Source organism: Xiphophorus maculatus, chromosome 15 (genome assembly GCF_002775205.1).
Source record: "Xiphophorus maculatus strain JP 163 A chromosome 15, X_maculatus-5.0-male, whole genome shotgun sequence".
NCBI lineage: Eukaryota > Metazoa > Chordata > Actinopteri > Cyprinodontiformes > Poeciliidae > Xiphophorus > Xiphophorus maculatus.
In genome coordinates, this window is record NC_036457.1 from 2,902,340 (window position 1) to 2,926,714 (window position 24,375).

At 36.5% G+C, this 24,375-nt stretch overlaps 1 protein-coding gene across 2 annotated transcripts in view; it reads right to left on the minus strand.

Annotated features, from left to right (window-relative positions):
• Window positions 1-2,004: 2,004 nt before the first annotated feature.
• The window catches only part of clvs2 (clavesin 2), a 39,792-nt gene continuing 17,421 nt past the window's right edge, over window positions 2,005-24,375 (minus strand). Inside the window, exons 3-6 of one of the 2 annotated variants that reach the window (XR_002754058.1) lie at window positions 9,288-9,398; window positions 8,241-8,473; window positions 6,844-7,463; window positions 2,005-5,464 (exon numbers count right to left, since the gene is read on the minus strand). Coding sequence is in view for 1 of the 2 variants with exons in the window: in XM_023348284.1 (XP_023204052.1) it covers window positions 7,370-7,463; window positions 8,241-8,473; window positions 9,288-9,398 (438 nt within the window). In the remaining variant the exon portion in view is untranslated. Of the gene's footprint in view, window positions 5,465-5,916; window positions 7,464-8,240; window positions 8,474-9,287; window positions 9,399-24,375 lie in introns of those variants that run through there. The other variant, XM_023348284.1, reaches the window with a different exon arrangement.

The following is a 24,375-nucleotide window of genomic DNA, read 5'->3' on the forward strand; positions in this document are numbered from 1 at the left end:
TTAAAGTGAACTGGAGCCACATTCAACCAATCACACATTCATTAAACAGTGGGAAACTTGAGGAAGACATTATAGAAGTGTATTTTACTTTAAACAAACATTTTTCTCAAAAACAGATAAGAAGTTACATGTGTTTCATAAAAATTTGATTTAGGTTTTAGACCATCTTGAAACTTTATTGTTTTCAGTATATTTGCAGTTTTTGTTCATTTCTTTTGTTGCTGTCTGACTGAGTTGATGTGCATTTAATTTATGCTTAGATATATTTTTCTCAAAATAAGATGCGTCTTTGACATTTAGGCACCAGAAACAAATAATTTGGTAACATTGACACTTGATTTATATTAAAGTTTGTATTTAAAATCACTTTCGTAACTTTTCAACACTTTAGATTTAAACTCTGCTTGTGTTTTCTTCTTTTTTATTTTATAACAAAGCTTAATTAGAAAGTTTGAAAATAACTCTGCCTTAAAGCCAGAAATGATTAGTTTTATATTTGCAGTAATAAACTAGTGAGATTATTTTCATGAGTGGTTATTTTACTCAAATTTGTGTTTCAAATAAACAGAATTAAAGTTCTTTGATTTTGTTTTCTCAGAAGGAACTGATATTTATTTTGTTATTTTTTATGTTTTATGCATGAGGATATCCTTTGTAAAATATAAATTGGTGCAAATATTCACTGATCTGACTTTTGTGTGTAAAAACAAAAGCAACAGAACACAAAACAGACATTTAAAGATCAAAATGTCTGCTGTGTAAAATGTTGAAACATTCACTACAAAATGAGTTTTTGTGTTATAATGTGAATAAATATTTAAAGTTATTTGTGTTTCATTTTTTCATTAAACATCTGAACAAATGTGAATTTGTTTCTCCTGAGAAATCTCCACCTTTTAACCAATACATATGGATAATCTATACTGATTTAAAACATTTCTTACAAAAAATATTTTTTTCCTTCAGCGATGACACAAGTCAGCACCTTTTTTTAAAAATCAAATCTTTTAGAGTCTGATAAAATGTTTTGAGCATTTATTTTAGTGCGTTAGTCACAACTGAAACATAAAAAGTATGATTGAGATGCAGAAAGAGAAAAGTATCAAAACCAGTCAGGATTACATACAGTTACTATTTTACATACCTGATTAAAAATACAAAAAACCAAAAGAGAAGCTGAACAACAACAGGTTGTGATTATCTTGTGTCTGAGATTCTAAGGGTTAGAACTTTGGTTTTCATCCATGCTTCTGTTTTTGATATCTTTATTGTTTATTTGCTTAAATCTTGTTTTAGTTTAGGAATAAATTTAAATCTTACCATTTTAGATGTCATGTATTGTTTCCCTGCATGTCTGTTTTTTCTTTCTCCCACTCTAATTTCTCTGCCTGCTCCCTTTCTCAGCTGCATCTACTTACCTCTGATTAGTTCCTCTGGTTCCATTACACCAGGGGTCTCAAACTCCAGTCCTCAAAAGTCGCTGTCCTGCAGTTTTTAGATGTGCCACAGGTACAAAACGCTGGAATGAAATGACTTGATTACCTCCTCCTGGTGTAGATCAGTTCTCCAGAGCCTTAATGACCTAATTATTCTGTTCAGGTGGAGCAGCAGAGGCTCATCTAAACGTTGCAGGACTGCAGCCCTCCATGACTGGAGTTTGACAACCTGTGCATTAAAGCAACTGTTTGTGTTATTAAACATTCTGAGCAGCAGAAATAAAGAAATCACTTTAATATTCAGGGGTCATCTGCATGTAGTTGACCTCTGACTTTTGGATATAAGTGAAGGTCATTTAATTTAGACTCCTGTAGCATTCTTACCTCTCCAAAGAGTTAACATTTACACACATTTCTACCTTTCACAAGATTTACATTTATTCTTTTAAATGTGAAATTTATTAAATTAATCAGTGAGATGAGTGTATTTTTATCTGAAAGTCCCAATATTTACAGTTGATCTTGTTTCAAATGTTAAACAAAAGAAACAAAATCTAAAACAACAGAGTGAGAAAATCTGCATGTCCATATTTATTTTGATCATTTTACATTTCAGCAAATTGTCTTTGAGGACATTTACACACAGAACACCTGCTAACTGGACAGTTTTTGCTCCTATAATATACTGGCTTTCCATAATAACTTCACATTTCTGCTTCAGTGTGGTTTTCCTACTGCAACTATACAATCAAAAAACTGTGAGAAAAGAAGAAGTGAGTAAACTCAAAATTATGCATTCGTTTCTTTTCTCCTCAAGAAATTACCAATCAGTAAGAAAAGATCATTCAATGTCATCAGTGCACAAATACTTAATGATCAGAAACAATACATTAGATTCTCAGTGGAACAAGTGGCTTTGGCAGAGACATAACACAATTCAAAGTCAGTGAGAATTAAACCGCTTACAGACTATCGATTATTACAAAATACTGAGTAACAAGAGCGTGATGGAGAGCAGAAGAAAGAATGAATGAATCCCAAATCTTCATTAAGCAGGCTCTATGCAGAGAGTTGTCACTGCTGGAAGCTTTAAATCGGGAAAAAAGATGATTAAATCAGTGGAAAGTTATTCAACTCAAGTTCATAAAAGCCAGGAGGATTTTCTTTACTGGATGTCACTGAAAACAAACCTACTGATAGAAGGCGAGTTAAGAAATACTTCAAACAAGTGAAGCTTCAGCGCTGTGTCTGGTTTACTGATTAGCATGAGTGAAACAAAAGATGCAAACCACATCAGTTACCATCCTGGAGGTTCCTGTGTTTTAGAAACAGCAGCTGCATTTTCATTACAAATGTACGCAAAACTTTGTGTTCTTGTGGAATATCAATAATTTTGCAATTGTGTGAATATGTTTGTTTATGCAGTAAGTCAGTAAAGATTACACCACTCCATCATCCTCCAACTACTTCCTGCCTTCTTCTTTTGTCTTTTCCACCATTAGTAACATCTGGTTGAAAAAAAAAAGTTTCCATTAGAGTTTTATGAAATACACTAATTTCGATACGATGTGAAAACCACCTCATCCTTGCACAAAAACTTTAGATTTTTTTTCTCAAATTGTAACTGTATGCTAACTTTAGTTTTTTTGTAGCATTTTCTGGCTTATGGAGACAAACACACATCTGCTGCACTGGGATGGATTGTCTTCTTTCTTATTCTGTGGGCACAATTTGACCAGATCATTCAGATTCTGAAATCAGACAGAAAAATGTCAGATTTAGCTTCTGCAATCTAAAGTTAATTTTAGTCATTTACACAAATCTTTTTCAGGTGTGACTAAATGTGACGACGCTGTATATTTTCAGGAGAAAATAAGCTGAGCTGCACATTTTTTAATAAAATAAATTACAAAACGTGACTTTTTAAAGACTGCTGTTACTTTTTATGATATAGTGCATTGTAAAGATCTAAAATGTTTTGGTAAATGTGTATGAAGATCTGTGAACCTCCAGGGTGGCATCTTAGGTGGTTTTTAGATTTTTTTTAAGGTTTAAAATTCTGATGAAAACTTTGGGAAGAAAGACAAAACATCATGTAGAAAAACATTCAAAATGCTGAATTTCTTACATATGAAACTTATTTCAGACTGCTTACAGTTTAAAAAGCACACATCTGACGTTTTTATAATAAACATTAGCAATTTCCATAAAAATACTGACAAAATAAACATCAAATAATATTAAATGTTCAGTGAGGAATTACCGGAAAAGACATTTCTTTCTGTAAAATTAAAGATCTTCTGTATAACCATCTGTTAAATACTGTCAACCAGTGAAATTCACTTCTGTCACTGTAACCTTAGAAACCTTCGGTGGAGCAGCAGGAGGCTCTGAGTTCTCGGAGTGGAGCGATATTCAAGCAGTGTACATGTTTAGTTCATGTAAACATTTAATCCCAACAACTGGAAGCATCTACAGTGTGTGTGTGAGAGTGTGTGAGAGTGTGTGTCCCTGTTTGTCTTTACACCTCCTGACCTCTGACCCCCACCATGCTGTTTGAAAAAATACATCCAAGGTGTTTGTTTATGTGCAGAAAATAAAGTCTAAGCACCTGGTAGCTTCTGTGAAGGATTGTTACATTTTCTCAGATTCAGATTTTGCCCGTTAGTGGACCTGCTTCCTTTTGAGATTATTTTGCTTTTTTTTTTTGCAAAAAACTCTAAAACGTAAACTAGATTAATATTAACAAAACAGGAAGTGTTCCTCTTTTTAAACCAGAATATATTTGGCTGGATCATTAAACAACATTTGACTAGAACAACTGGTGAAATAAATGTTAACTGTTTAAGTTTATAGCTTAAAGTGTTTCTTCCTTAAATTCATTCAAAACTGTTAACAATTTTACCCAATTTATAGAGAAGATTTATGTTCTTTATAGAAACTTTATACCCCAAACATAAACTTTGATTAAATCAGATTAAACTCCTTATGGCCCAAATATGTCAATTTCAAAGTATTAGCTACATCTCTTAAAAAGTGGATTTACCAATTAGTTTAATAGCATGAAGACTGAGGTCCAGATCAAAAACTATTAAATGATCAATATTCATGTCTAAACTTAGACTAATTCTTGTTGTTAGTGTAGTTTCTATTATATTTCAGCCACATCCTCAGTGATGCAGGTTTAGCATGACTCATTTTTAAAAATGGCTGCTTAACGTCATGAAATGTTTTCCAAAATGTATTTATTTTCTGTAAATCTCTGGTGAAAGCAGGACTGTATTGGCTGCTGAAGCTCCAAAGTTTTAATACCTCTACGTGGCAGTGATGGGGATTCTGTAGAGGCAAATTGATAATCCAACATGTAATTAAGGACTTCAAATTTAGGGGAAGAAATGACAAATAATTTTTTTTACAGGAATTTGAAGTAAATTTAGCATTAAAAAGATTTGAAACTTTTAGACCTACTGTAAATCTTCGCATCAAGATATGCTGCATATTACCCTCACACTTGAGGTGGACCTGAAAGAAAATTATAATCTCAAATTTGTATAATTTTATGTAAAAAAATGTAAATAAGTGTGAAATGTTTCATTGTGAAAAATACACCGTCAAATTCTTTTCATGCTGGAACCGTCAGAGTCAAATTATTGCAAATTTTGAGCAGCTTTTTGCTCAGAGGGACAAACTGATTATAAATTCAGTGAATGAAAGTGTGAACCTCAGAGCGGCTGGTTATTGTCTGTGATTTAGCAGCGGATCAGGAGGCCTGGCTGCTCTCAGCGCGGCTGATGCTGAGCAGCGTCTGCTGGTTGAACATCCCAGCTGTCGCTCCGCGTTCAGCCGGACGCCTGACGCTCTCTGCCTCGGAGCGGACCGCACTGGACCCGCCCGGCTGCCCGTTTCCCAGCCGGAGAGACGCTGCTGACATTCACTGGTTGAAGCTTTGCACTTCATTCGCCTGATGTGGAGAAACTGTAACAGCCGTTTATCAAACTCCATCAGAGCCGGATGCATTTCAATAAACTCTAAAAATAAAAAAAAAACAGGGTGGAGCAAATGCTGAGTTAAAGCTTCTATCTTATCTATGCAGTAGCAATTTAAATAAAAAATCTCACTAATTATAACATCTGTACTCTAAATATAAAATTTAACCTAAACTCTAAGTACTTAAAGGTCTTTTTACAGAAAATAAATGTCCAAACTGGTTGGAATATGTTTGAGTTTTTCTCTCATTGTGTTTACATAGCTAAAAAAAGAAAGTTCTGACATAAATCATTTATTATTGTCTGTGTCTGTAACCTACATTTACTAACGAGAGACTTTATTGCAGTTTGGAATGTCTGCAGGTGAGGAGAGTTTCTGTCAGCAACATTACAAACTAAACATCCAGTTTAGTTCATTTGGATTTTTTGGGGACATTTTGATGTTTTCTGAATCAAGAAAAAAATCAATGAATTATTATTTTTCTCAGAATTCTTTTTTTTACTTTTATTTGTCAGAATTTTGGCTTTAATGTTTTGATCAAAAGTCAGAGTTCTGAGAAAAAACTCAGATTTCTGCGATGGTTTATTTGGACCACATCGAAAAAATGTGGGAACTTTTTGAGTTTCAAAAGTTGAACATTTTGAAGTTTTTTTATTTGGCAGAAATGTACTCCTTCCTTTTTTCTGTCTGCAGTGGCCCTAATTCATAATATGTATGTGATAATGGTCCAAATAGATGAATATCTGTCTAAAATTAAACTCTTAAGTGGAGTATTGTTTATTGATTATAACACTATTGTAATAGGAGACGTTGAGAGTGAGAACTAGCTGACATGTTTGAATCACAAAGCCTGAAATCAAACCAGACACAGAAATTTAAAAATATATATACTCGTAAAAGTGAAAGCTAAATCGATGTGTGGATTGGTTGCAAATTTTAAATTAAAAACAATAAATAGTTTTTTTTTAAATGAGCCATTAAACCTGCAGAGCCATTTGCTGCATTATGTACATGTGATTTCCTGCAGAAGCAAAAGAAATGGTGCACTCTATAACATCTATTTCTATAAATCTTACATAGTGAAAAAACCTTTACCCTGAAGTGAAAGTTAAACTGCAGCTATTCAGTGATTTATTGATTTTTTTGGATGAACATTATCACCCAAAGATTTCCCACCTTGCAACACAAAAAGTGCCACAAAGCAAAAGAACTTTGCTTTTATAAAATTATATTTAGCCCTGTTTTTAGTGGCTACACCCATTAGGTTCTGAAAATACGACTTCTTCTGAGGAAGAGAGCCTGCGGCTCTGTGGGTCTTCTAATGGTGGAGCGGAGCAGTTTTCTGTGACATCTGGGTCAGATGGAGAGAAAATGGCTGAAAGAGGGAAAAAAGCCGATGATTCATAGAGACAACTCTTACCGTAAAGGGAGGTTTGCTTTTCCAAAAGATAACTGGAGAGAGACGGAAATTTTAGACAGTATTGTCATTGGAAAAATCTTACAAGAAAACAAGCAGTGTCTGTTTTTCTGCGGCCCCCTTCTTGTCCGTGTGCAGAGTTTTTCTTCAGAAAGATATCAAAAAGCCTGAAGCCCTCTTTGAAATATGCTTTGCAGTTTTCACACATCCGTCCTCCTGTAGTAACCGTGGGAACCGTTACCTCCACACGTCGGTTTTAGACCAGCCTTCCCTGCTCCGCTCTGGATTGTTTAAAGACTTCATATTTACAGTTTCTGGAATTGGCACTTGACATGAAACTACATAAATAAATATACTGTATAGAGGACCATCAGAAGCTCGTCGGTTTCTGGACGTGTTCCTGCTGCTTTCCGTAAAGTTTGAAGGAACGTCTTTCTGCAGGATGAGTTGCTTCCGGTATGTGCACAGGTACGTTCTTAGGAACTGAAATATTGATCTATTTCTGCTTCTCTGCTGTAACTTTGGGCGTTTAGTCCAACGACAGCAGCGGCTGCAGGTTGTCTTCTTCACTCTTCACCTTGTCGGGTCTCTTCAGGACTCCTGGCTCCACCACCGACTGAGACCTACAGCAACACAAACATTCAATAAGATCCAGGCGGAGCTGATTAATAACCACATCAGTGTTTACACACAAACTCCTATGAGACATTGTGGGAGATGCAAAGGAATATTTGCAAAAGAAAAAAATCCAGCACAAGTTAAATGTTTCCTGAAAGGTTAAACTAAAACGTGAAAAAAATGAATGAATTAATGCCATATATTACAGAAAGAAAATAGAAAGTAATTAAAAAAGAAGTCATATTATGTTGTGTTCATTTTTCATTTAGTTACAATCTGAGTTCCTAAATGACTGCTTCTAATAAATATAGAAATTATTTCCATAATGCTACAAAACAGGCTGTACTGCTTTGAAACATCATAAACAATAATTCACACAAACACGTCAGAACTGAAACCAACTGAGTCAGAGTATTTTTAACTATCCAGACTAATTACCTGATGAGTCATTATTTGATGATTAATTAGTGACTAATGATTCAACAATAAGTGTTGTCAGTGTGACACCCTGCGGTGACGGTTTGTTGTGTCAGCTCAGGATTGTTTGTCTTCCATATCATGAACACGTTTGAGTCGCATTATGTCTCATGTGACGAGACGATTTACTGTCACAGTGGATTATGTTGTATTGTGGCCAGCAGCAGGAATTTGCTCTGGGTCAGACTGGGTTCGTTTCTCTGGTCCTACCACATGGACGTTAGCTTTTTGTGGAGGATTTAATTTAAATAAACGGTGAAGATTTTTTAAATCACCAAGCAATCCAACTTGGTAAATAGTCTGACCTCTTCATGGTCTTTGGGGACATGTTTTTCTCCAGGTCTCTCTCCAGGTCCTGCACCGACAGAGTGTAGGACTCTGGGCAGTAGTCCGTCTCCTCGTCGTAGGCGTGGTCCAGCAGCGTGCGCGCCCACGTCCCCATATCGTACGGCGGCATCATCCCACCCAGCTCTGACGGCAGGATCTCCGGGTGGATCAGCTGGTGGAGGCTGTTCAGGTTGTTACCGTGCATGAAAATCTGCAAAAAGGAAAGAAATGCAGGACTGGAAATGATGAACTGGAGGCTTACATTTCCTAAGATTTGTTTTTAGAGTAAATGTTTTCACTCTGGTGGCCTGAATTATAAAAGAAAGGACAGGAAAGCAAAGCTAGCATCTATTTGCTGTTCATTTATGATGCAAAATAACTTAATTTACTTAATGACTATATTACTACGATATTTGTTACATCTTTATTTAATGTGTCGTAATGAACTTTAACATTTAACATCCTAATTGAGGTCTGTAGGATCTGAGATGAAGTTATTGGTTTTTTTTAAAGTTTCTCTTTTCTTTGAGAATTTGATGGAGTTTTTGCTCTTGGAGAGATTTGTGGCTGTGCTAAATGTTTTTCTCTCTTTCCCTGCATTATGAGGCCTTTCACATTGTTTGACAATGATCCCATAACCCTTCCCAGATTAATAAGTGCCAGCAGTTGCTGACCTAAAAAAAGCAATTTGCTGCTACACTGTCAGAGCCGCCGTGATGAAAACAAACAATGAGCCACGAGGCTGTGCTGTGTTCACACCACCAGTCCTTCACCGGATTACATTTTTTTGATAATTACAGAAACACAATCTTAAATAAAATAGAATAATAATAACTCCTGCAGTGTGTGCAAAGCATTGTAAGCAAACCGTTCAACAGTCCGATTGTTTGTGAGTTATTGCTGATAAATAAAGTACAACTGACACAGTGTACAGTTTCATTCTATTTGCTGTTCAGCTTATATTTTTTAAATCAATGTTTAAAGACATTTTCTCCTTTCTTAACATGTTAACCCTCTTTCCTTACCCTTTTCCTGGTCTTGTCTTTGAGAAAGGGTCGGATGACCGTGTAGAGGGCGTGGATGTACCAGGGCTGGTTCACAAAGTGGATTCCTCCGAACCTCGCAGGAAAACTGTCCTGTTAGAAACAGAAACATAAATAAAGACGCAAAAGATCATTTTATCAGGAAAACAAGGGGAAAAAGAGAACAAAAAGTTTTACTTTTAAATAATTTTACTAAAACCAAAAGAACAAAACTACTTTTAAATGATTATCAAAATCATATAGCAGTATATATTTCCTTTTACACTTCAGGCCTTCAGTTGCATTTAGCACAAATTTAATTTAATTTATGCTACCTCAAAGGAGAGGTAATTAGACTTTAATTAGTAATCTAGGACATTTCATTTTGGAAGGAAAAAATTCTGTTTTTTAATTGAATTCATTTTTTTAAATTAATTTATCACCTTCTCAATAATCAGCAGAAATTAATTGACATCACAGCAATCAGACCCTTGTGATTATAGTTGCTGACAAGATTTCTTGCATTTTTACTCTGAAATTTTGACAACTTCTTAGTAAGTGTTTGGAAGCACTCTTTGCCATCACCCTAATCAATTTCTATCAGATTCAGTTCAGGACTCTGGTTGACTCTCCCAAAACGTTCAGAATTATTTTCATTTGTTTTATTTAAGGCTACCATCATCCTGAAGGTATTTATTTCAAATTTCTTGTGTTTTATCAACCAGCCAATGAGACGAGTTTAAACTCGACCTACATAAAAAAACATGGAGATCCTGTTAACACAAAATTACCTCTGCGAGTTTCCTGTCCCTTTTCATTAGATTACTTTTGCAAATGGTCTCTAATCGCATATTAAGTAGGAAATGGTCGGGTCTATTTTAGAGGCACCGCGGCTCCAACCTGGAGGGACATGAGTCTGTGTTGCTGCAGGTTGGCGTGCGGCACCGGAGTCCGGCGCAGCCGTGTTTCCTAGAAGGCTGGACACAATTATTATAATTACAGTCCACTGCTTATGTGTCTGAGTCATAATTCGGCTGCGGTCCAATATCAAGGCGAGATTACGCTCTGATGAAAATTGCTTGGAGAGGACTTTAATCTAAAAAAAAGTGGGAAAAAATATTTTGGCACGGTGATGGAGAGAAGAAAAAGATGAAAGTGCCAGAAGTCAGTTAAAGTCTGGGCATTAAAATGGTCAACGTGGTGGAAAAGTTTCTGCTTCACTAGACGTCATCTGTGAATAATTGGCTGAAAGTATTTGGTCAAAGTCAAAATTTTTAACATTTGGGTTAAAGAGAAACTATGAAATTAATCAAAATTTTTTTACATTTTTCTCCAAAAATGACATTTTATGAGTTGCCATATAATGTTTTTACATATTTTATATTTGCATAATTATATTACTAAATCTGCACTGAATATACACAGTAAAAATAAATGGATTATTTTCTAGAATAATCAAATGAAAGATGCAAAACAAGTTGATTATTTTAGAAGAAACAGGTGAAATTATGCAACTGATAAAAAACAGCAAAGATAATCAGAGCAACTGCAGGATTTAACATGAAGCAAAGCCAAGTAATGCAACAGAAGCTGCACCAAATAGAAGACATGGAAATATTAAACCAACTAGGAGCTGGGAAATCAAACCAATAAACGTCAAGAGACCAAATCTGGCAGCAGCAGCACTTTATCACAAACATCACTTTGTATTTCACATGTAAAGACACCAGAATCTTCTCAACTATGCAAGTTTATCCAGCATCAAACTAAATATCTCAGCAAAAAGTTTGATACAAAGAGTTTGTGCTATTGGAAACGTTTCTAATAGATGCATATTTTAAAAATAAGAGGTTATGACTCACCTCCATTTGCAATTCCAAAGTAATTCTGCTCTTGTTTGGAGATGAACACTTAAAAAGCTTTTAGTGGATCTGTGCAACTAAGACTTCATTTTGAGAGTTAATATTTTGATTTGCCATCAGAACAAAATTTCCATGTTTCTGTAACAGAATGCTGCGTAGAAATCGAACTCAAAGCTGAAGTAAAACGTAGTTCTGTGGTGATCGCAGCTCAGGAAGCTAACAGTTAGCAAACAGTTAGCACAGCATAAGAACAGAAATCTAAGGATTATCTCTGGTGTAACAAACAGGAAGTGTTTTTCTTAAAATCTAATTTCCTTGCATGTTTTAGATGTTTCCATCTGATTGTTCCCACAGGATTTAAAAGAAACATTTTTCTTTTAACATCTGAAAGTAGATGCATTTAAAGGTAAAAATATGTTTTTAATTCAAATACCAGGACTGTATATTCTGTACCTACACTATTGACCCACATGGAAGAGAAATGTATTTTAGTAGCCATGCAGCCGTGTTGCTCCTCTGTGTGTAAACCTTCGGCCTGCCCTTTGCCTGGCAGCCATTTTCACTTTGATGAAGCGACCTGCTGCATTATGCATGAACACCTGAAAATGGAATAAGAGCTGCAGGCTCCTGACTGCAGGATCAACAGGATCAACAGGAATCTGTAACTGACGTACTTTCATACAAGAATTAGTCAACATCCAAAGTGAAAGACATTTTCTGTCCCAAAGAACCAAATGATGAGAAGGTTTCCCTTTTTTCTAAACAATAAAATCAACAATCAAAACTAAATAGTCAGCAGATTCTAATTATATAATAAAAATGTGTTTTATTCATTTGACTTGTGGGCTAATTTCACACAGAAGTCGAATGCGTCTAAAATTGGCCCATAATATCCGACTTTTACAAGGCAGCCTCAACGGTCCAATCCCAAACTTTTCACCACAAAAAATCCAACTTGAGCCACTTCCATACATGAACCAAATATAAATACATATAAAATAGTTTTCATAGTTTGCAGTCTGGATGATCATGTCGCATTTAATCCGACTTTTACATTATTGAAGTGATAAATATGTCATAATTCTGCAACGGACATAAACGATGGCTGAAAACATTCTAATTATTAAATTAGAAATAAAGTTTGTTCCACCAAAACGCATCACATCTCTGTTGGTACTGAAATCCAGACAAACTTCTCTGCAGAAGTTAAAATCAATGACTAAAGATTGCTGCTATGACTTGTGGTCCTTTTATCAGCTTCCTTCGTCTTGCTCTGATTTTGGGACAATCCTTTTGACTTCCATCACCGAATGAACTTTAAAAGCCATTATTTATCCATAAACAGAGTTTTTGTTCTGCGCATGCGGGTTTCATGGGATCGTAAATCACAAAGAAGTTTGGTTGAAGTCACATAAAACAGCAGCAGCATGAAACATCACATTAAAACATCAGATTTCAGCAAGAAATCCGAACTGAGATCTAATTTTACTTCTATTACTCTGCTGGTGTTTATCACGAGTGGAAAACTGAAAGTCCAATAAGGTAAAATATGTTAATGTTTGAAACGCAAGTTAAAAACAGAGAATCTGCCACCCAAAAATGTAACCAAAACACAATAAAACAAAAATAAACTGTAACAAATTGAATCTTTATATGAATTATTATAGCTATTTTCATCCTGGGGTTAAAAATCAACATTTTGAAGCTGAACTAGTTGACAAATAAGAAGCTTAAACATGAAGAGCTGCATTAAGAGTCAGATCCACTTCAGCGTTTCCTTTGAGGCTAAAGTCGTTCCTACAGAAATGAGAACTTTATTTCTGGTTTCCTGCTGCAGGTCACTTTCTGAGGGGAGGGGATGATTTTCAGAAAAAAATGCTGAAGAGGCAAAAAAAAACGACAGGAGGTTGAGAGGAGACAGTTTACAACTGGACAGCATGTTGATCTGATGCTTTTCACTCCAACATTTCTGTTTTCTGATGCTGACTCATCTTCCTCCTCCTCCTCCTCCTCCTTGGAGCCTGTGGCTTCACTGAGGAAGATAAACACATTAGAAATGATTTGCTCCCTAAAGCCTGACTTGGTCTTAAAGAAATGCACCTTCCCACTTCCTGCTTCATGACATAAAGCACTCTGGCAGATTTGCCTCCAAATCTGACCCCAGGCCACAACCAGCTTGTAAAATCTGCTAATCTTACAGACGGCGCTCTTTTCCTTCAGCAATAATTACAGTAATGATTTTCATTGTCTTGTCGACCATGATGGAATGGATTAACGTTGACATTTTGGCTGCATTCGTTTCACGTCAGGAGACTGACAGAAACAGGAGCTAAAGATGCTTTTTTACCGACGGTTTAAATTTATTGCTGACTCTCTGAGATGCTGCTCAAATGAAATCAATTGTAGTAAAATTGCAACGACGGTTTTATTGTTTCAGTTTTATACCCACAATAAACTAAACATTCAGACAAAGTGGTGTAGTTTCAGTAGAAAATGGATCTGTGAATCATTATAGATTCGAAACATAAAATAATTCTTGCAGGTTTGAAAAAAAAACAAACAACAAATAATTTCTTCAATTCTTCAAGTTGATTATGTTTTTCTAGATCTTTTCAGCAAAAAGATCAGGAAATGAATCGCTCTTCTAGTCTGCGTTTCAGTAGCTGGATGTTTATAGTTTCATTTATATTAAATTGATCAACATATTTTATTTGAATTGATGATTTTAACAATGACATTTGATTAAATGTGATGTCTGTTACTGGTTTTCTGTTGACTCTGATGTGTTTATGATGTAAAGCACAAACTTCACTGATTGAATTAGATTAAAAATGGCTGATAGGATACTTTGTGTTGCATGTACATTTTCCATTTTAAGAATTTGATTTGTTTGAAAGCTATTGTTGGTAAAAATTTCAAACCAACTTTTAAAAATTATTATTATTGGAGCTGCCAGACCAAATTTAGGCGAGTGAGGGCCACCCAATATTGCTCAGAGAGCTGCAAATGGCCCTCGGACCACCCATTAGAAACCCCTGCTTTTGTATTTTACTGTTGCAAACTGTTTAGCACCTTTTCTAATTTGATCACAAAATGACTGGGGTTGAAGATTGTGTTATTTTTACGTTCTGAGTCGTATGACGTACTGGGTCAGGTTCTGTTTCTCTGATTTTGTCCTTCCTAGTTGCTTTTCCTCCCAGCAGTAATCACACACCTGCTTCCCATCCTGCAATCATCCTCCTGCTACATAAACTACCTGGTTTCTCTTGCTCTCCTTTTCTTTTTGCAGACCTTTCCGTTGCTTTTTGATTCTTAATTTGATCTGCTTGCCTGCATTTTTGTTCTCTGTGACACTTAAAAAAATAAAAAAAGAAGTCTTAACCAGTATAAAAATGATCTCTACTCTAACTTGTTGTTTGAAAAACTCAAAATAAAATATTGGTAATTAAAGAAATAAATCAGCTGGAGCATGAAACCAAAATAAAACATAATAAACAATGCAGGTTTTAGCTGTTTCTGTTTGTCTCATTGAATAATTGCTGTAAATTTCCACTACATAATATGAAATTTAACAGCAATATATTAGCTGTTAGTTTGGAAACTAACAGCTTCCAGAAATATCAGCATCCCCTAAAAAAATTTCAAATTATTTTCTTAATTTTTAACAAAGAAATGGAACAATTGTCTAGAATTTCTGCCATATGATGATTTGCAGGGGAATATTTTAGTGTTCATGTTTGTATTTTCTTGTTAAAAAATGAAATGTAACGTTCAAGAGCAGCTGCAACACTGAATCTACTTTATGTTAGGTTCAGTCTGAAAACATTTCCAGGAAACCCTTCAGAGTTGCAGTGTGACTGAGAGGATTTGGGTCGGGATCGTATCACGGGAGCTCCAGTTCAGGAGAAGGTTTAACAACCGTAGTGATGTAAATGTCTAAAACGAGCTTCAGAGCAGAGCCTGAACATGACGCACAGCAGGAAGCCTTTCTGATTTATGCATTCGTCATTTTTCAGATTCCACAGCTTCAGTGTTTGGGTAGAACGATCCTTTCCTGAACTCACAGCAGTCATGAAAATGTTAGATTGTTTTGAAAGGCTGAGAGCTTGGGAGACAGCAGGCTGCTCTGATTGGATGTAATTACGTTTGGTTTGAGGCCCAGCAGGCTGGCAAAGTTTCAGGCATCAGAAATAAATAAACATGCTACAATGGAGTGAGGCATGTTAGCATAACACAGGCAAAATAATCCAGGTGGGAATAATCATATTCTCTTTAAATACTGGAAATGTTTTAAGTATTTCAGTTTATGACTGTGGTGAAAAAAGGCAGAATAGATGTTTCTAAAAGGTCAAAGGAAATCTGGACTTTTTAAAAATGTTTTATCATTTCCTGTATATGAATCCACTTCGGCTTTTGAAACAGGAAAAGATCTGAAAGTGTTTCTACAGGAAGATGATGCTGCAGCGAACACTGCAAAGACACAAAATCTCACCAAGTATTTTAGTCTAGTTTCATTCGTAAATGTCTTAGTACTTAAAATAAGGACAAAACTAACTTACAAGAAACTTTTCTGCAAGAATTAGGTCAATATTTCCTTAATACTGGGAAATAAATATCAGTTCCACTGGATGTTTTTTTTAACTTCTAAATATTTTCCTGTAAGTGAAATAATCAGCAAGTGGAACTTGTACTTTTCCATCCAATATAAAATATTTATTTATTTAAAACAAGCTCTAATATCTTGCTGAAAAGTTACTTGTAAGTCGTTTTGGAAACATTTATTTCAGGTGTATTAAGATATTTGCATTTTATGTTTTTTGCAGTGAAATCACAGAAAATCCTTATTTTCCTTTATATAGTTACTTTTGAGATAGTTTTGTCTTATTTCAATTGTACTGAGATATTTGCACTAGAAACTAGACTGAAATACTTGGTGAGATTTTATGTTTTTGCAGAGCAGAGTTACAGTTTATGGCTCCTGGTTACAGAAGCAGCACAGTGAATGCAGCCGCCTGCGTAACTCAAACTGCAGTCACTGCAACATTAACCAACGTTTTTGTCAGTGCTATTAAAAAAAATCTAATTTGAGTGATACACTGGCTCGTATTATTTTCAGTTTTTAATGGTAAATGCTCTTGCAGTTATTTTCCAACACTGAAATGCTTCTGTGCGAAGAGTCCTTAGACGTTGCGTATTGATTAGCTGGCAGAGGACCCAGCATCAGCGGCAGCAGCAAGAGGACAGAGTCAGCATCCGACGCTGGCTGGACGCTACAACAAAGTCAAACAGGAGAGATTTATACACACGCTGTAACCCTGCATCGGCTGTAAAGCCCAAACAGCCCGAGTAATTATTTATAGAACAGATTAAAACCAATTAGGCTCAACTGATTACACATAAAATGGATCTGTTCAAACTGGCCAGCAGAGAGAAAAACCTGTGATTGTCTAATGGGACAAAAACGGAATAACAATACAAGGAAAACATTTCAGCGATGGATCCTGGTTGATCTGTTTATCAGCAGATCCTAGAAGCTTTAAATGAGTTTCTAGTGAAACCTGGAAGTGACAGGCTGATCATTTATTATTCGGTTTATCAAGCGGAGCTGTGACAGCAGGGTGAGACGAGATGGAGTCAGATGATGGGGAACAGATTCACAGCATCGCTGCCTGAGTTATCGCTCAGCACCTGTCCAGCCGCAGACACAGCGAGAGCATCAGAGGTCGCCTCTGGAGCGATAACACAAACACGCAGCCTGGTGACGCTGCAGAGGAGGCGTGGAAATGTGACGAGAGAGGAAAGATTAGTGCTACAACGAGTTGGTACAACATGTTGGGGACAAAGATTTTCCATTTGTTTCTGCTGTTTTTCTTTAAAAAAAATTCAGACATGTTTTTCTGAAATCCAATGTTTCTTGGTCGTTTGTGCTACCAGATAAATGTGAGCGCGATCAGATAACTCTGAACAGTTTACGACTCCAAAGGGACAAACATGGACACTAAACGCAACACAGCTGTTTACATACGTAACGGCGTCAAAATCTATGGATCAGTTTTAAAGTTAACAATAAGAGTCAGAAGATCATAAAATGAGATAAGAAAAAAGACGTTTAAAGCGTCGGCATCGTTTACTTCAGTCATGGTTTCCATCCAGATTTACGTGTTTGGTTTCTTCTGGTGCAGAGTTCTGGTTCATGTCTGATCGACATGAATGTTCTGAAAACTATCAAACACATCTCTGATTTATTACCACATAAAGTAGTAGTAGGCATTTATCATATTGATTATCATTCATTGTGATACATTTAAAAATGATATGAATGTTCATTTATTGTTGTTTTGATAAATTCCATTTATGTTAAAACTCACCAAAACTGTTATTGGTGAATTTTTAAATGATCATTAAATTTGGTTAAATGCATTTGTGTAGCTCAGTGTCATGACTGGTGGTTGAAATGTGGACCAGAGGCAGAAGTTGAGTTTGTGGATTTAATGAATAATCTTAGAAAATACAAAGTCCAGGCAGCACAGCTGAGTAATGGCAAGATAACTCAAACACTGGAGAAAAACCTTGGTAAAATCTGGCGTAAAACAAAACATGAGTGTATCCAAACTATTCAGCATGGTGGAGGATCTGTGATGCTGTGGGCCTGATTCTCTTCCACAGAAATGGGAATTCTTTCAAATAAAATAGGAAAAATTTGTTTCCCTCGATAGGAAAACTGATAACTGGTTACAGCAGTAACGAGCTGCTTCATTTGGATCAATATTTATGATCTAAAGTAAGTTTTTTACTGTTTTGCTTAAGTTCTGTTGCTTGATTACATCAAACATTGGATGGAAATGCAAATGATTTAGTTTTGCAGAATCGAAAGCTATAACAGAAGAAGAAAGGCCTGAGGCAGATTTTTTGTAGTGATACAATAAAACTTTAAATAATTAATAAAAAAAACACCCATAATCCATTGCTTTAATGTGCTTTTTGTTTTAGCTAGATGCTGATGTTGATTTTAAATGTTGCTCTTAAACAAAACCCCGTTTTACAGCATGAAAACCGATCACTGCTTCTGTCCAGGCTTAAATCTATTCATGCTTTTGTTCTCACTGATTGTTATATGCAACTCTAAAGCAATTATGTTAAATAGATGCAAACATATTTCAAGAAAATGATTAAATAACTGATTATTTTCCCTTTCAACTTTAACATCATGCTGAGCTTCTGCGCCTGCTGCAGAAAAACCTGAAACAGAATCAGATATTTAGATGAAATCAATGTTTTAGCAGGCAGTGAGTCCATCAGCAGCTGCTGTTAGGCAGCTGATGTAATAAAACCTGACGTGTCTTCTACGCTCCGCGTGTGCCCGACTTCTGCTCATAAATCTTTTTATCCCCCATCGTGTTTTTTCTCAGGCTTGGTACAACACAGGTTGATGAGTTCCCTCCATGTTCTGCTCTGCTTCTGTCACTTTTAATCCACATTAAATAAAATAACGTGTGCTCAAAGGAGGAACAAATGCAGTTCGAAACAGGGGACAGCGGTCATGTGAGGGCTTTTTTTCAAAGTGTAGCCTGCAGTGATGACTTTGTTTGCTTCTGGTCGGCTCCATTCAGAAACCTCCTTTATGAGAAAACAGAGTGGACTTAATGGGGAAAATGGGAGAAATCAAGGATGAGACTTTCAGGGACGCTCCGACATATTTATGCTGCTTCAGTTTGGCCTGAACTCTTCTTACCAGCTTCAACAGAAAAAACCTTTTCTTTGATTTTATTTCTATTTGCTTTTAGAGATGAAGAAGCGCGTGTTTCTGACTTTAGGATTTCTCTATCCTCATCTGATTTCTTCAATCTGTTTTCCTCTCATCTCGTCAATTCTTGTTCATCTCTGCTTTTACTCTCAGATCTTTTAACCAATCAGACCAATTCACCTCTGCTCTGCTGCTCGGAGCATTCGACCCATTTGTTTGTGTTCTGCTACAGAGTAGAACTTTTTTTATATTACAAAGTAACCAGTAAAAACAGATAAAGAAATAACCAGAACAGATGAGGTGATCTCTGTATTCATCAGTGATTCTGAGAAGTTTCAAACAGGTTATTGAGTTTTTCTGATGTAGATCAGTCATATTGTGTAGGTTGCTACAGGAAAATATATTTTTAGCAATAAAACAGGTGGTATAACTTGGATGTGATAAATTATTCATAATATAAGCATAAACTGAAAAATAAGATGACATAAATTATCTAATTTCACCTGAGTTACTTCTAAATCTATTTCACCTGCAGTCATTTAATTGTGCTTTTTAAAACCTGAAGAAATCTGAAGTGTTTAAATATCTTTATTCAATGAATCTAGAAAATATCATGTTTTAAGGGATCAATCCGTCCCATTGTACAGTTTTGCACTCTTTTTTCCCCCCTGTAGCTCTAATAGTGTTTATGTTTTTCCTCTATAAATATCTAACTTCATCGTTTGCAGAGTCCTCTTACAACACCGTGATCACTCCTGTCAGTCAGTTATTCTGTTGTAGATAATATTTAACACAGGGACCAGAGCCTTCAGCTGCAAAACAAGCCAAACTCTTCATCCAACCTCCACAGCACAATCAAGTTACTATGCTAACTTCAGTTGTTATAAATATCAAATAGGGCTTAAAACTGAGTATACTTTGTAATTTAATGCCTTGAAATTGGGCGTCTGCCCCTTTAAGAAACTCCTGCTCTTTCTGAAACTCCTCCTTCAGGAAGTCATCACAACATGGCTCCTCTAAACGCTGGTAAAACAACGATTTTTCCAGCGTTCCACTGAGAAGTAGCTCCTATAATGAGCTCAGCAGATGTGCAGTTCCACCAGGTGTTTGCTAATTGCTGCTGGCTAGTCTGAAGGAGCTGAGTGGAGGAGTTGCAGAAGAGGGCTGCTCTGAATGGTTGCCATGAAGATTAGAGGATTTCTCAAACATGCATGGCAGAATCATGGCAACACTCCAGTTGTTTTTTTGTTTGTTTTGAGGCAGTAACGTTATAGCATGATGGAAAGCTCAGAAAAGCGTATTTTACATAACACTGGCCCTTTAAATCATCCTCCATGCACAGTGGCTCCTTTACTGCAATTACTAAAACAAACAAGCTGCCGAGCATCATTAACATTCACAGGTTCTTCACTTCATTGCTTCACTGAGTGCTGAGAGGTAATCAGGCTGGTAATGACATCATTCAAGAGCTACTTCAGGAATCATTAAGAAGCTTTGGGGTTTTTTTCTTTCTTGTGTTTAATAAGCGTATCATGATGCTGCTGGTTGTCTTCCTGCTGGCCTGCATCCTGGGTGTGTTTGAGGCAGTTGACCTGCCTGTGCGTACGGATCGCACTGAGCCTCAAAGGATCTTGTTGTCCTGCCAAACAAACAGAAGGAGGGAACAAGGTGCAGCGACACAGAACTGCTTTGGACATAGATGCTGAGATCATCACTGCGTCGCTATTTCTGAAGCTTCTGAAGATTTTACACCACACTGTTAACTGACCTGGTTGCAGAAATCTGTGGTCTGCTTGAACGGCACCCCTGATGAAGGTCTGAACGAACCCTCTGAGAAATTCATTTTTCACTGCAGCGGTGTAACCTGATGCACGTAACTAAACATCCGCCTCACTGCGTGGTGACAACAGTCCTGCCTCGCCTGAAACACTTTCTATGTTCATGTTTAGGGGTTTCCTGACATATGGAGATCAACATCATCTGCTGCACACCCTGCCATGTTCTCCTGTCTTTCTGCTATCTGAGGAGCAGCTAATAGGTCTGAGCTGCTGTTACATCCTTTTGTCTCACACAAATAATTATGTCGTTATTGTTATTTTTTCAAGCAGAATGTGCAATTTTAAATAAAATTGTGCAACTTTGATTTATTAAAGGAGACCCACAATGCAAATTGTATGTTTTGTTTGTTTTTGTTCTTCCATTTGGGTTTCCACCGCTTCTAAAAACAACCCAGCCACTTAAAAAAAAAAAAGACAAAAAAACAAACAAAAAAACACCCAACTGTCTTTCAGTAACGAGTTACAGATTGTTGGTGTCTGGAAAATGAGCTGTTTCAAAAACTTCTGGAATGTAACGTCACAAATCAGGAGGCACTTCTACATTCTTGTTGGTTGTCCAGGAGGCTACACTTCTGCTTTTCAAAGACGTATAGCTGTGTAATTCTGCATTTTTTCCCCAGATATTTTCACATGTGAGTGTAAACACTGAGTTGGGGGTGTGGCCAGCAGCAGCTTATTTGGATTTAAAGTGACAGTAGCCTTAAGACATCTCATTCTAAAAGGAAATGAAAATAGTCAGAACTGAGGAGACTAAAATGTCATCATCTAAGAAGGATTTTATGCAAAAAATTTAATGAACATGTTTTGTATCACCCAAAGACACATCCTAATGTGTTCAACAAAGCATAATAGGTCACCTTTAAAGGCTTTAGCGTTAAAACATATGAAGGATACTGTAAACTAACAGCAGTATCATCTTAATCTTGATAATCAGACCTTTGGTCCCCTTAAAAGTGGTAAATGGGTGAAAGTGCTTTTAGGGTACACCCTGAGCATAATTCATGAAACCTGTGAATTTAAAAATCTGTGGTCTGTTGAAAGGGAAACATGCCAACAACTGTGATTAACTCCAGATTTCTCCACAGGGCTGAAAGTTGGCTGAATGGCCAGGCTTAATGATTGGAGCCCCCAGGAACATGACGGACCAAACTAATCATCCAAAAATGAAAGAGTTGGGTTCAGCTTGGCTTCAGGGAACAGAACCATCACATCTGTAGAAATGTTCAGCCTCCTTTCAGATAGAGAAACCCCCCGAGGTTTACAAACCCTGAAGACCTGGACTGCATTTATCACAAGGAAAAATCCAAGCATGCGTCCTACTCCAACACCAAACGCAGCTGAAGATGAATAAGGAGCATTAACACGTCTGACCTGCTTACATGTAACTTACACACATGAAATGGCCTAAACCATGCTACCCCAAAGTCATGCTTTGAAACTACATGCAGCATTTTGCAGAACAAATGACGTCAGATTGATTAATAATTATTTAGTAACAAATATTCAGCTGATTAAAAGTCTTTTCTGTTTAAAAGTGAAGAACAGGAGGAAGTTTCTGCATCACATCACTAACTGACATGAGAATATTCAAGCATCCAATAAATCTGCTGGGTTGTTTGTTCAGTTCAGAGACTCGGCTGAGTTTAAACACATAATCTAAAATCACCTTTTAGCCTCAGCCATGGATTTTAAAACAGCAGCTTTCTCAACGTTTTGCTGCGGGAGGCTAATTTTTGTTTACTGCCAGTCAAAGTGACAGAAAGATGTTTAAAAATCTGTCATTTTCAAGCTGCTTTTGGAAAACTGGAAGTTTGTACTGCCTTTTGGGAATAAAACAGCTGATTTCTGCCTGACTGAACAAATGACCCATAAAGCAACAAATAAGACCAAAAGGAAAAACTTAGAATCGTCTGTATGTGTGTTTTTTCTGAACAGCCACCGGTTTGACAGGGACAGACGATATTTACGAGTCGTCCTCCACAGTCAATGCCACTCTGGTAAATTTGTTTAAAAGCTCAGAGTGTTTTTGCATGAATGTGTTGGTGAGTGGAAGTTTGACTGCTGAGTGTCGTTCTGTAAACCTGCAGCTGTAGAGATGCTGTGCAGCTGCAGAAACATGGGGAAAGTTTTTTCTGTTTTAATGGGAAAACATGGGAGCCTGGATGATGTTTTTATGTTTTCAAGATGTAAAGCACGTTGAACTGCTTTACAGTTACTTCTGTTATAAATGTCCTCAATTAAAATGTATTATTTAGGATTAGCAGGTAAATAATACCGTATGAAGGCTTTCTTATGTCTCATGATGGAGGGAAAACGTGACATTATTATAATTTTATGAGGTCGGAGAGTCTTGCAGAAAACACTAACTAATTGCATCACTAAAGGTTGGGAAATATGAAGCGCTCCCTCTATTTTAAGGGCACGAACAAAGAACTAATGTTGTTTTCTGGTCCACATTCAAATTACAGACACTTGGATGTGATTTCTTGTTTTTTTTCTTTCTTGTATTTTTGGCTGAGAACACAAACTATTGGCAGCTTCTCTTTGAAATCATCTTCAAAACCTCAGATCAGCCAAACTCTCAGAAGCTTATTATACAGAGATGGGGAACATTTGGTCAGAGCGTCCCCGTCTGCAGCGAACAGATAGCAGGCAGGATGGAGAGTTTAAATCGAGACGACACTGTTTGCAAAGCCAAACCTGGTAAACAGCTTCTTCACTCACATCAAACTTCAGTGAGTCTCAATTTCTGGGTTATTGACACCAATAATAAACTTTCAAGTTTGCATTTCAGCCTCTAATGATTTCAAAATAAGTTTTCACACATTCATTTCAGCAGACTTCAATAAATCCAACATCTCAGGATTCCTTTTGCCTTAATTTATTTGATATGAATCTGAAACAGAAGTGTAATAATTCTGCTGACTGCAGCGAATCCTCCGAGGTGTCAGGAAGCAGCGCGCCTCTCTTCATGCATATTCTACTGGCTTATTGGCACCATTTTTACAGGAGTCCCAGTTATTTTGGAGGTCTGTGTTACATAACAATGCTAATGAAGAGAGACTCCTCTGGGAGTTCAAGGCTGCAGATATTTAGGTTTTACTGTGGGACAATTTCTCTGTTTTCATATGTTAGGTTTATGTTCGCATTTCAGTTAAAATCAAGTATACTTAACACTTTTTGCATATTTTTATTCAAAATTTATTTTCTCATTGAGGGCAAGAAAAAAATTAGCATTCTTAAGCCCTTGAAGCATTTCTCTGACTGCAGATATGCAGAGTACTGCTGTCTATTCATGGTATTCAGAGTTTTCTGTGGAATGTAACTCCAGAAAATTTGCCTATTCACTAATTTTATGAGAGCATATCTCGAATATTTTAAATAAAATGCAGCCTAGGAAGCTGAAATACCAGAAGCATTGCAACTTCACACACTACTGGCTGCAGCCGATCCAGGAGCGCCTTGTGTTTTTTCTTTGCGCTCCAAGACAATAACCCTGCATGTTAGCTTCAGCGGTTGTGGTATTAATGCATATTAAGTTATATTTTCAATTCAATTGAAATTTATTTAACCAAGGAGAGCACAGTAAACAATGTGGCATGTTAAAAGCAAAGCAATCTTTGTTTTGTGCAGGCTTTCTAGCTTGA